The 12,453-nt window shown below is 53.7% G+C and overlaps 2 protein-coding genes across 3 annotated transcripts in view; one reads left to right on the forward strand and one right to left on the reverse strand.

The window, feature by feature from the left end:
• Positions 1-1,872: 1,872 nt before the first annotated feature.
• SIGLEC16 (sialic acid binding Ig like lectin 16) lies at positions 1,873-10,815 on the forward strand. The gene is given in 14 exon segments (XM_030912676.1): positions 1,873-2,090; positions 2,161-2,215; positions 2,217-2,386; positions 2,519-2,803; positions 3,120-3,167; positions 3,318-3,581; positions 4,171-4,218; positions 4,348-4,497; positions 4,500-4,604; positions 5,112-5,205; positions 5,554-6,088; positions 7,443-7,681; positions 7,784-7,939; positions 10,043-10,815. Coding segments are annotated over 11 exon segments (1,440 nt in total). The 5' UTR covers positions 1,873-1,942; the 3' UTR covers positions 5,627-6,088; positions 7,443-7,681; positions 7,784-7,939; positions 10,043-10,815.
• Positions 10,816-11,123: 308 nt separating this feature from the next.
• The window catches only part of VRK3 (VRK serine/threonine kinase 3), a 52,870-nt gene continuing 51,540 nt past the window's right edge, over positions 11,124-12,453 (reverse strand). The window contains exon 14 of one of the 2 annotated variants that reach the window (XM_030941893.1): positions 11,124-11,654. The gene's annotated coding sequence lies outside the window, so the exon portion shown is untranslated. The remainder of the gene's footprint in view (positions 11,655-12,453) is intronic. The other variant, XM_030941891.1, reaches the window with a different exon arrangement.

The following is a 12,453-nucleotide window of genomic DNA, read 5'->3' on the forward strand; positions in this document are numbered from 1 at the left end:
TAGTAGAGACGGGGTTTCATGGTGTTAGCCAGGATGGTCTCGATCTCCTGACCTTGTGATCCGCCCACCTCGGCCTCCCAAAGTGCTGGGATTACAGGCTTGAGCCACTGCGCCCGGCTATTTTTATTTTTATTTTTTTTTTGAGACGGAGTCTCGCTCTGTCGCCCAGGCTGGAGTGCAGTGGCCGGATCTCACTTCACTGCAAGCTCCACCTCCCGGGTTTTTACACCATTCTCCTGCCTCAGCCTCCCGAGTAGCTGGGACTACAGGCGCCCGCCACCTCGCCTGGCTAATTTTTTTTATTTTTTAGTAGAGACGGGGTTTCACCGGGTTAGCCAGGATGGTCTCGATCTCCTGACCTCGTGATCCACCCATCTCGGCCTCCCAAAGTGCTGGGATTACAGGCTTGAGCCACCGCACTCGGCCTAATTTTTGTATTTTTAATAGAGATGGGTTTTCACCATATTGACCAGGCTGGTCTCAAAACTCCTGAGGTCAAGTGATCCATCTGCCTCGGCCTCCCAAAGTGCTGGGATTACAGGCATGAGCCACTGCGTCCGGCCTACTTTAATCATTTTAAAGTGCACAATTAGCTGGGCATGGTGGTGCATGCCTGTAATCCCTGCCACTTGGGAGGCTGAGGCACGAGAACTGCTTGAAACTGGGAGGCAGAGGTTGCAGTGAGTGGAGATTGCACCACTGCACTCAGCCTGGGTGACAAAGCAAGACTCAAAAAAAAAAAAAAAATCAAAAACAAAAACGTGCAGTTCATTGGCAATAAGTACGTTCACATTCTTGTGCAACCATCAGCTCCGTCTAGTTGCAGAACTTTTCCACCACTGAAAAAAGAAACCATGTGCCCATTAAACTGTCACTTCCCATTCTTCTCTCCCCCCATGCCCCCCCCCAACAATGACAAATCTACTTCCTGTCTCTACATTTGCCTCTTCTGGACATATTAGATGAACAGAATCACACAGTATTGTCTGGTTTCTTTCAGTTAGTATAATGTTCTCAAGACCATCTGTGTTTGGCAGGTGTCAGAATGTAATTCCTTTTCAGGGGTGAATAATACTCCATTAAATGGATAAACCACGTTTTGTTCATGGAGTTTTAAATTTGCTAGTTAATGTCCAAATCCTCAGCCTTGGGGAATCAGGAGGGTGGGCAGTGCAGATCCTCAAAGGTGCTGGGGCCCCTGCCCTTGAGTCTGCACAACCCAGACCCCCTCTATGCCCAGGTGGGTAATCGGGGCTGGGCTGAGCCACAAACTAGTCTGAGCATCAGGGTGGGGAGAGGACAGAGCTGTGACCCTATGATGCAAGGTCCAAGTTCCTCAGTGAGGCTTCATGAACCAATTAGACCTCATTTACAAAACACAGATCAAAAGATAAATTATTGAGAATCTCCAGGGGGCAACCTCAGAGCAGTAAACTCCAAGCATGAGGCCCTCTGAGCTCACTGGGGTCTTATGTAACTGCCCCCCAACTCACTGTGGAGCTGGGAGCCTGGTGTAAGCTGCAGAGACGGCCCCACAACACGCAGGGGAGCTGAGTGCCTTTGGGGAGCCCAGGGACCCTGAGTTGACGTAAGTAGAGGTGAGGATCCTGTGGGCAGGGATTGGTTGGTCACCTCTTCTTTGCCTCTCCCCACTGCATGGAGTAGATTTTGCCTGGAGAATAAATGAATGAATGAATGAATGAATGAATGAATGAATGAATGGATGGGACTCTGCATCCATCACCTCACCTGCAGCCATGACTCACCTGTGTCCCCTGACTGTCTCCTCCTAGCACTGCCCACCCCCGAGGCTGGCCAGGGTGGCTCCTTCCTGGTTTGGGGCTGGTCCTCATGCCCTCTGCCCTGCTGCTTCCCCTGTGAAAGGAGAAGTCGGGAGAGGATCTTTCAGGACATTGCGGTTCCCGAGGCTCCTCCTCTGCGGATGGTCACTGCCCCTCCGCCAGGCTTCCTGCTCGAGGAGTTTCCTTCTCAGCCAGGCCAGCCCAGAAGCCAGATAGCCCCGGGACAGGCCCAGCCCCAGAGCCCAGAGATGCTGCTGCTGCCCCTGCTGCTGCCCGTGCTGGGGGCGGGTGAGTGGGTCGGCGGCTGGGGATCCCATGCAGGGACTGGGGCTGCTGCTGAGCCTCTGCATCTCCCCAGGGTCCCTGAACAAGGATCCCAGTTACAGTCTTCAAGTCTTCAAGTGCAGAGGCTGGTGACGGTGCAGGAGGGCCCCAGCTCACTGGGGATCCCGGCAAGGGGAGCTGCTCCTTGGTGATCAGAGACGCGCAGAGGGAGGATGAGGCACGGTACTTCTTTCGGGTGGAGAGAGGAAGTCGCGTGAGACATAATTTCTTGAACGATGGGTTCGTTCTAAAAGTAACAGGTATGGAATGGGATGGGAACCCCTGCCTCTCACACTGGGGAGGGACCCTGGGGACAGGCTATGGGCTGAGCACAGAGGGCTCTCAGGGACCCCTGCAGCATTAGAACCCCCCCATCCCCGTCTCTGTCCCAGCCCTGACTCAGAAGCCTGATGTCTACATCCCCGAGACTCTGGAGCCTGGGCAGCCGGTGACGGTCATCTGTGTGTTTAACTGGGCCTTTGAGGAATGTCTAGCCCCTTCTTTCTCCTGGATGGGGGCTGCCCTCTTCCCCAGAAGAACCAGACCAAGCACCACCCACTTCTCAGTGCTCAGCTTCACACCCAGGCCCCAGGACCACGACACCAACCTCACCTGCCATGTGGACTTCTCCAGAAAGGGTGTGAGTGCACAGAGGACTGTCCGACTCCGCGTGGCCTGTGAGTGTGGCCTGGGACGCTGGGGCGTGCAGACAGACCCCGTGGGTAGGGAGGTGGAGGAGTCCAGCGGGGCAGTGAGCAGCTTGCAGCTCAAAAGCGTCCAGGGAGAGGAAGCTGTGGGGTCCCATGATGCTGGCTCAGCCCTGGGAGGGGGATGGGAATGGCGTCTGGTCCTCTGTCCACACCCGTGAGCCCCGGCTCTAGCTGTCACTTGTCTTTCCTGGGATGTTCCCGCTTTCTTTTCCCGGAGGGAGTTTTTTCCAGGTGTGAGGAACAAATTGTCCCTCCCTGTAGCCAGCTCACAATCTTGTTGCAGACGCCCCCAGAGACCTTGTTATCAGCATTTCGCGGGACAACATGTCAGGTACTGAGGGTCGTGGGGCTGGGGCTGGGCCAGTCCTCTTTAGGGGATGAAAAGGCTTCAGGGGGGTAAGGGGATGTGCTCCTCTTTGCAGCCCCCGCCGTCTCTCATTCTCTGTCTCCACCCTTACCCTCTCTCTCTTCCTGTCTTTAGCCCTGGAACTCCAGGGAAACATCATACATCTGGAAGCCCAGAAAGGCCAGTTCCTGCAGCTCCTCTGTGCTGCTGACAGCCAGCCCCCCGCCACGCTGAGCTGGGTCCTGCAGGACAGAGTCCTCTCCTCATCCCACCCCTGGGGCCCCAGACCCCTGGGGCTGGAGCTGCCCGGGGTGAAGGCCGGGGATTCAGGGCGCTACACCTGCCGAGCGGAGAACAGGCTTGGCTCCCAGCAGCGAGCGCTGGATCTCTCTGTGCAGTGTGAGTGTGCCCAGCAGGGGCCTGGAGTCCATCGGGAGGGCAGAACGGGTGGGGATGCAGGGGCTGGGCTCAGGGTCCCAGAGCTGAGGGGGCCTAGAGCCCCAGATCTCAGGGACTGACATTCTTTTTTTTTTTTTTTGAGACAGAGTCTTGCTCTCTCAGGCTGGAGTGCAGTGGTGTGATCTCGGCCCACTGCAAGCTCCGCCTCCCAGGTTCACGCCATTCTCCTGCCTCAGCCTCCCCAGTAGCTGGGACTACGGGCGCCCACCACCACCCCTGGCTGATTTTTTGTATTTTTAGTAGAGAGGGGGTTTCACCGTGTTAGCCAGAATGGTCTCGATCTCCTGACCTCGTGATCCACCCGCCCCGGCCTCCCAAAGTGCTGGGCATGAGCCACCGCGCCCGGCCCTGGGGACTGATATTCTTACCTATGTAGACCCTCATGCAGTTTGTGTCTGGGACTCAGTGGGTGATTCTGCACTGCCCTTCTATCCCACCCACTTCCCCCACCTCAGTCTCCAGGACACTTCCCTTTACCCAGAGGGAAGCCCCTGGCCCGTCTAGAGCCGGTCCCCTCTCTCCATTTCAGATCCTCTAGAGAACCTGAGAGTGATGGTTTCCCAAGCAAACAGGACAGGTAGGAAAGGGGACAGAGGAGCCAGGGCCTCTCGGTGCTGAATTGGGGGCCCAGGCATCTGGAGGGTCCCCACGCAGGAGGGTCCCTGAGCCCTGAGCTGCACATGGATTCTGCCCCTTCCTTCCCTAGTCCTGGAAAACCTTGGGAACGGCACATCCCTCCCGGTCCTGGAGGGCCAAAGCCTGCGCCTGGTCTGTGTCACCCACAGCATCCCCCCAGCCAGGCTGAGCTGGACCCAGGAGGGACAGATTCTGAGCCCCTCCCAGCCCTCAGACCCCAGGGCCTGGAATTACCTGGGGTTCAAGTGGAGCAAGAAGGAGAGTTCACCTGCCATGCTCAGCACCCGCTGGGCTCCCAGCACGTCTCTTTCAGCCTCTCCGTGCACTGTCAGTGGGAAAAGGGGACACCTGGGTCCCAGGAAGGGGCCCCTGCTGAGTCCTGTCCTCCCTCCCCACAGACCCCCCACAGCTGCTGGGCCCCTTCTGCTCCTGGGAGGCTGAGGGTCTGCATTGCAGCTGCTCCTCCCAAGCCAGCCTGGCCCCGGCTCTGAGCTGGTGGATTGGTGGGGAGCTGTTGGAGGGGAACAGCAGCCAGGGCTTCTTTGAGGTCACCCCCAGCTCAGCCAGGTCCTGGGTCAACAGCTCCCTCAGCCTCCAAGTGGGGGCTTGGCTCCAACCTCAGGCTCTGCTTCGAGGCCCTGAACATCCATGGGACCCAGAGCTCTCGTTGCCTGCTGGACAGTCAGGGTGTAGGGTAGGGAGGCCTGGGCTCTCCAGGTCCCGCAACCAAGGGTGTAGGAAGGGCCTGGAGAACCCAGATTGAAGTTGCAATAAGAAAGGAAGGACTCAGGACTGTAGTTTAGCAGGTGAACGGGCCTCATCCCACTTTTCCAGGCAAATCAGGGCCCGTGACGGGGCTGGTTCTGGTGGCTATCGGGGAGATGGCTATGAAGATCCTGCTTCTCTGCCTCTGCCTCATCCTCCTCAGGTGAGCCCTGCCCCAGGGTCCAAGAGGAGGGGTGGAGAGGGCAGAGGATACACCGCTCAATCCCAGAATCTTAATCCTGGGGGTGCTTGGACAGTTTAAGACGCCTGCGGCCAGGCAGAAGCTGAGTTGATCTTGATGATTCCACACGGACCAATGTTGTCAGTCCCCAACTCTGGACCAATTTCCAGGCTAGGGAGGTTCCTGCTCTCATCGGAGAGGTCCTGGGGGCTACGCCTGCTCTCTCTGCCTCAGTCCCCTCCAGCCCCTTAGCAGGGCACAACGAGGTGAGTCTGCTGCCTTCTGAGCCCCAGTGCGGCCACACTCACAGGCCCTGGTCTCTTCACCCAGAGTGAGGTCCTGCAGGAGAAAGGCAGCAAGGGCAGCATTGGGCATGCAGGCTGCAGACACTGTCACTGACTAATCTCCAGGTGAGTGTCGTGGGCCTCTTCCCTTCCAATATCCTGCTGGACACCTCCCTCTCGATGGCCCCAAGGATTGCTCCACTCAACGTGGCCATAACTGACTTGTCACCTCCCTTTCCAAGCCCACTTCTCCTGTTGAGAGCCCCATCCCTCTGATGACGTGGTAGCCCCATCTCTAATGTCAGAACCCGGGTGTGGGTGTCCACCTTGACCTCCCTCCCTCCTCTAGATCCCATAAATCACTAGCTCTTGTCCTTCCTCCTAAGTACAGGTCACCTTGGAGCCCTTTTCTCCATCCTGGCCCCAGTCATGCCTGGGCCTCACCTCTTCCCTGGTCACTGAACCCTCCTCATCTCTTGCCTCCATCTCTCCCAAAACAGACTCCAGACTGCTTCCAGATTCCTCCTCATCCAGTTCCTCCACCGTCTGAGCGGCCGTGTTTCCTCTGCAGGCCTTGCATGGTCTGTCCTCTGCTGGGCTCTCCTGATCTCTCCTCTCCCTGCGTCACCCAACATCTCCCCAAACCCTCCGGGCCAAAGACTCTGTGGCTCTGACACTTGGCATATGTAGTTTCTTCTCCTGAAACGCCCTTCCTTCCCACTCCTGCCAAACTATGTCCAGATCCTCCTTCAGGTTCCCTTTTTTTTTTTTTTTTTTTTTTGAGACACAGTCTCACTTTGTCACGCAGGCTGGAGTGCAGTGACGTGATCTCGGCTCACTGCAGCCTCCCAGGTTCAAGGGATTCTCCTGCCTCAGCCTCCTGAGTAGCTGGGATTACGGGCACCTGCCACCATGCCCGGCTAATTTTGTATTTTTAGTAGAGATGGGGTTTCACCATGTTGGCCAGGCTGGTCTCAAACTCCTAGCCTCAAGTGATCCACCCTCCTCAGCCTCCCAAACTGCTAGGATTACAGGCGTGAGCCACAGCACTGAACTGTGTGCAGTCATGTGTCACGTAAGGACCTTTCTGCCAATAACAGACAGCAAATATGACAGTGGTTTCATAATATTCTTTTTTTTTTTTTGAGATGGAGTCTTGCACTGTCGCCTGGGCTGGTATGCAATGCAATGGTGCAATCTCAGCTCACTGCAACCTCCACTTCCCAGGTTTAAACGATTCTCCTGCCTCAACCTCCCAAGTAGCTGGGATTACAGGCAGCCACCACCACCCGGCTAATTTTTGTGTTTTTTTTTTTTTTTTTTTTTTTTGAGACGGAGTCTCGTGCTGTCACCCAGGCTGGAGTGCTGTGGCCGGATCTCAGCTCACTGCAAGCTCCGCCTCCCGGGTTCAGGCCATTCTCCTGCCTCAGCCTCCCGAGTAGCTGGGACTACGGGCGCCGCCACCTCGCCCGGCTAGTTTTTTTTTTTTTTTTTGTAGTTTTTAGTAGAGACGGGGTTTCACCGTGTTAGCCAGGATGGTCTCAATCTCCTGACCTCGCCATCCGCCCGTCTCGGCCTCCCAAATAATTTTTTTTTTTTTTTTTTGAGACGGAGTCTCGCTCTGTCGCCCGGGCTGGAGTGCAGTGGCTGGATCTCAGCTCACTGCAAGCTCCGCCTCCCGGGTTTACACCATTCTCCTGCCTCAGCCTCCCGAGTAGCTGGGACTACAGGCGCCTGCCACCTCGCCCGGCTAGATTTTTGTATTTTTTAGTAGAGACGGGGTTTCACCGTGTTAGCCAGGATGGTCTCGATCTCCTGACCTCGTGATCCGCCCGTCTTGGCCTCCCAAAGTGCTGGGATTACAGGCTTGAGCCACCGCGCCCGGCAATAATTTTTGTGTTTTTAGTAGAGATGGGGTTTCACTATGTTGTCCAGGCTGGTCTCGAACTCCTGACCTCGCGATCCACCCACCTCGGCCTCCCAAAGTGCTGGGATTACAGGTGTGAGCCACCGCACCCAGCCAGTGTCATAAGATTCTAATGCAGCAGAAAGATTCCTATCTCCTAGAGAAGTGGTAACATCATTACACTGTAGTCCAGTGCAACACATACCTGTTGATGTTGATGGTGATGCTGATGTCAGCAAACCTACTGCATCGGCAGTCCCATAAAACTGTAAGACATACAATTTTGTATCGTATATATTACACTTAATAATGAATGACGATGTTACTGGTTAATGTATTCACTATGGTATACGTTTTGTTGTTATTTTAGTGTCGTCCTTCCACTCAGTGAAGGAAAAGTTAACTGTGAAGCAGCCTCAGGCAGATGCTTCAGGAGGGATTCAAGAAGAAGACATCTGGCCGGGCGCCTTGGCTCACGCCTGTAATCCCAGCCCTCTGGGAAGCAGAGCCCAGTGGACCACCTGAGGTCAGCAGTTTGAGACCAGCCTGGCCAACATGGTGAAACCTCACCTCTACTAAAAAAAATACAAAAATTAGCCAGGCGTGGTGGCACATACCTGTAGTCTCAGCTACTCGGGAGGCTGAGGCAAGAGAATCGCTTGAACCCAAGAGGCAGAGGTTGCAGTGAGCTGAGATCATGCCATTGGACTCCGGCCTGGGCCACAAGACAAAACTCCGTCTAAAACAAACAAACAAAAACAAAACAACAACAACAAAATCCTTATCCTGTCCTAGGGGATGACAGTTCCATGTGTGTTACTGAACCTGAAGACCCTCCAGTGGGACAAGATGTGGACGTGGAAGACAGTGATACTGATGATCCTGACCCTGTGCAGGTCTAGGCTCATGTGTGAATTTTGTCTCTTAGTTATTAAAACAAAAGCTTAAAAATTAAATCAATTAAGGATAGAGAAAAGGTTATGAAGGTATAAAGAAAATGTTCTTGTACAGCTGTACAATGTGTGTGTGTTTCCAGCTAAGTGTTATTACAAGAGCATTAAAAAGTTAAAAAATTGTGTTTACAAAGTAAACATGTTACAGTAAGCTAATATTAATGTACTATTTGTTGTTGTTGTTGTTTTGAGACAGAGTCTCACTCTGTTGCCCAGGCTGGAGTGCAGCGGTGTGATCTTGGCTCACTGGAATCTCCACTTTCCAGGCTCAAGCTATTCTTGTGCCTCAGCCTCCCAAGTAGCTGGGATTACAGGCATGTGCCACCACGCCTGGCTAATTTTTTAAGAATATTGTTGGTCAGGTGCGGTGGCTCACGTCTGTCATCCCAGCACTGTGGGAAGCCGAGGTGGGCGGATCACAAGGTCAGGAGATGGAGACCATCCTGGATAACATGGTGAAACCCCGTCTCTACTAAAAAAATGCAAAAAAAAAAAATTAACCGGGCGTGGTGGCGGGCGCCTGTAGTCCCAGCTACTCAGGAGGCTGAGGCAGGAGAACGGCGTGAACCCGGCAGGCGGAGCTTGCCGTGAGCAGAGATCACGCCCTTGCACTCCAGCCTGGGCGACAGAGCGAGACTCCATCTCAAAAAAAAAAAAAAAAGAGAATGTTGTTAGTAGTGATAGGCTTTCTCTATGTTGGCCAGGCTGGTCTTGAACTCCTGGCCTCAAGTGATCTGCCTGCCTCCGCCTCCCAAAGTGCTGGGATTACAGGTGTGAGCCACCGCAGCCAGGCTACTACTGAAGAAACGAAAATATTTTTTATGTATTTACTGTAGTCTAAGTGCATAGTGTTTATAAAGTCTACAGTAGCGTGTAGTAATGTCCAAGGCCTTCACATTCACTCATTACAAATCAGACTCACCTAGAGCGACTTCCAGTTGTTTTTTGTTATTGTTATTGTTTTTTGAGACGGAGACTCCCTCTGTCACACCTTTCTCTGGGCAAGGTGAATCCTTTACTTACAGTAACCGTTCTTTCCTGGGCTCCTAGCTCAATTTCACAATTGTGTTCGAGTAGATCTTCCGAGGTCCCTGAGGTCAGTCCAGGTCCGAGGAAATCCCTTTCTCACACCTCCTCCTTCCTGGGCATCCACTCATAATTTGCAATTAGATAGTAACTTAATTGACTATAGCTTTAATGTCTGCTTCTCCTTCCACACTGCAAGCTGCCTGAGGTCAGAGATGGTGGCTCCCTAGTTCCCCTGGGAATATCCAGGGGTTGGCACAGGGGAGCTGTTCCATAAGGGCAGCGGGCACTGGAGGCAGAGACCTGGACGTGAATCCTGATCTGACCACTGCTTAGATGTGTGGGTTTGGGGTATTTACTCAGCCTCCATTTCTCCATCTGATCATGGGGACCACAGTGCCTCACCAGTGGATTGTGGTGAGGATTTTGTGAGTCTGGATTTTATGAGCCTGGCAGTGAATTACCAAGAGCCAGATGTTATTGTTCTCAAATACTTGCTGAATGAGTGAATGGATGAGGGCCCAGCCAGCATCTGTGGAATGAGTAGGTGAAACAGGAAATGCTCAGCTTCCAGGTCCTCTTGTGCATCCTCCTTGCTCTCGCTTAGCCCCCATGATCCTAATTTGACCCCCTTTCTCCCCTGCATTCAGGGTCACCAGTATGAATGCTCGGCAGGCAGCTCCCAAGACCACCTGCCCCCAGGTGCTGCCACCCCCATTCCAGGGCAGGGGGAAGAGCGGGAGCCCCACTATGCCTCCCTCAGCTTCCAGGGCCTGAGGCTCCGGGAGCCTGAGGACCAGGAGGCCCCCAGCAGCACTGAGTACTCAGAGATCAAGATCCATAAGAGACAGCCCCCGAAGGGCTCGGGCGTTGGTTGGAGAGGGAGACATCAGGGATGGTTCTGAGGTGAAGAGTTCTCCATGGAAACAGGACACCAGCAAGTGTGTGGGAGTCGTGCTGGTGTGACAGCCAGAACTGGATTCAGATTTCAGCCCCATCCTGAGACTAATAGTTTGAGCAAGTTACTTTACTCCTCAATTTCCTCCTCTGTGCGGTGGACACAGTCAGCCTAACTCACAGGGTTCTTGTGAGGCATAAGGAAGTAATTAACATAAAGCATCCATCAGAGGCGAGTCTCATCTGAGTCACGCCTCTTCCCAGGGCAGCCCATGACGTGGGCTGACCACGCTGGTCCAAACCAAGACCCTCCTGCAGGGCAGGTCCAGCCTCAGAGCTCCCTGAAGCCTCGACTGGGGCTGTCCTTGAGCCGCATCGCAGCTTGATTGATTCTCTCTCTGTTGCTCCCGCTGCCCCCACTCCCACTATGGGTCCCGGGGCAGCCTACACATCCCTGCAGGCTGCTCTCCGCCTCAGAGCCCGCTTCCTGGGACCGCAACCTCTGTATTTGACCAGACACAGATAATCATCCATTATTTATCTGAAATAAATTATAAATATGTGAATCACATTACCTCTATCACTAATTATATTTCCCCGATGATTTTGCTCCCCTCAGCAGTGTCCTTTTTCTTTTCTTTTTTTGAGAGAGTCTTACTCTGTCGCCCAGGCTGGAGTGCAGTGGCGTGATCTTGGCTCACTGCAACCTCCGTCTCCCGGGTTCAAGCGATTCTCATGTCTCAGCCTCCTGAGTAGCTGGGATTATAGGCGCATGCCACCACGCCTGGCTAATGTTTGTATTTTTGGTAGAGATGGGGTTTCACCATGTTGGCCAGGCTGGTCTTGAACTCCCGACTTCAGGTGATCTGCCAGCCTCAGCCTCCCCAAGTGATGGGGTTACATGCGTAAGCCACCGTGCCCAGCCGTGTCTTCTTTTTGCAGGATTCGCTTATAAAATTCCTTGCAGCTGCAGTCTGCATTCCACTCCCATTCTAATATGATATTTGTGGTGGTCACATCCAACTTCTTTCCTCCTCCTTCCATGGAACATGCATTAGGGAGGAACCACAGGCACCACACGCAAGATGAGCCAGTTCCCTGGACGGCCTGCCAAGGCGTTAACCGTGCTGCTCTGGGCTCTGCTGAGGCGCATTACTGCATCTTTCACAGAACTTGCTTTCCACGCGTCACTTAGGTGTGGTGATGTGTCCTGAGAAATGCATGGTCAGGCGATTCTGTTGTGTGAGCATCCTCGAATGTGCTTATGCAGTCATAAATGGTACATCCTGCCACACGCCGAGGCCATACGGTATAGCCCATTGCTCCCAGGCTATTCACCTGCACAGCACGTTCCTGAACTGAAAGCTGTAGGCAGTTATAACACAATGAATAGGTTAGTCAAAAATGGAGGTTTAGTAAAAATATGGCATAATAGGCCAGGCGTGGTGGCTCACGCCTGTAATCCCAGCACTTTGGGAGGCCAAGGCAGGCAGATCACAAGGTCAGGCGTTCAACCAGCCTGGCCAATATGGTGAAACCCAGTCTCTACTAAAAATACAAAAATCAGCTGGGCATGGTGGCGGGTGCCTGTAGTCCCAGTACTCGGGAGGCTGAGGCAGAAGAATCGCTTGAACCGGGAAGTGGAGGTTGCAATGAGCCAAGATTGAGCTACTGCATTCTAGCCTAGGCAACAGAGTGATGAGACTCCATGTCCAAAAAAAAAAACGCATAATAGATAAAAATGCATCAGGTGCAGTGACACATGCCTGTAATCATAGCACTTTGGGCGGGTGGATCACTTGAGGTCAGGAGTTCAAGACCAGCCTGGCCCACATGGCAAAACCCTGTTCCGTTTCTACCAAAAATACAAAAATTGGCTGGGCGTGGTGGCAAGCATCTGTACTCCCAGCTACTCGGGAAGCTGAGGCAGGAGAATGGCTTGAACCTGGGAGGCGGAGGTTGCAGTGAGCCAAGATCGCACCACTGGACTCCAGCCTCAGTGACAGAACGAGACTGTCTCAAAAACTAAAACAAAAATATACCACCACCACCAATGTCTGATTAAATCTAAGCCAGGGTTCCATTTTGGGGCAAGGGGCAGGGTGTGGGTGTGGGGGACAGAGAACGGGCTCCAGCCACCGTCAGCTGCATGTTCTGGTGGCAC

Source organism: Rhinopithecus roxellana, chromosome 12, assembly GCF_007565055.1.
Source record: "Rhinopithecus roxellana isolate Shanxi Qingling chromosome 12, ASM756505v1, whole genome shotgun sequence".
NCBI classification, from domain to species: Eukaryota; Metazoa; Chordata; class Mammalia; order Primates; family Cercopithecidae; genus Rhinopithecus; species Rhinopithecus roxellana.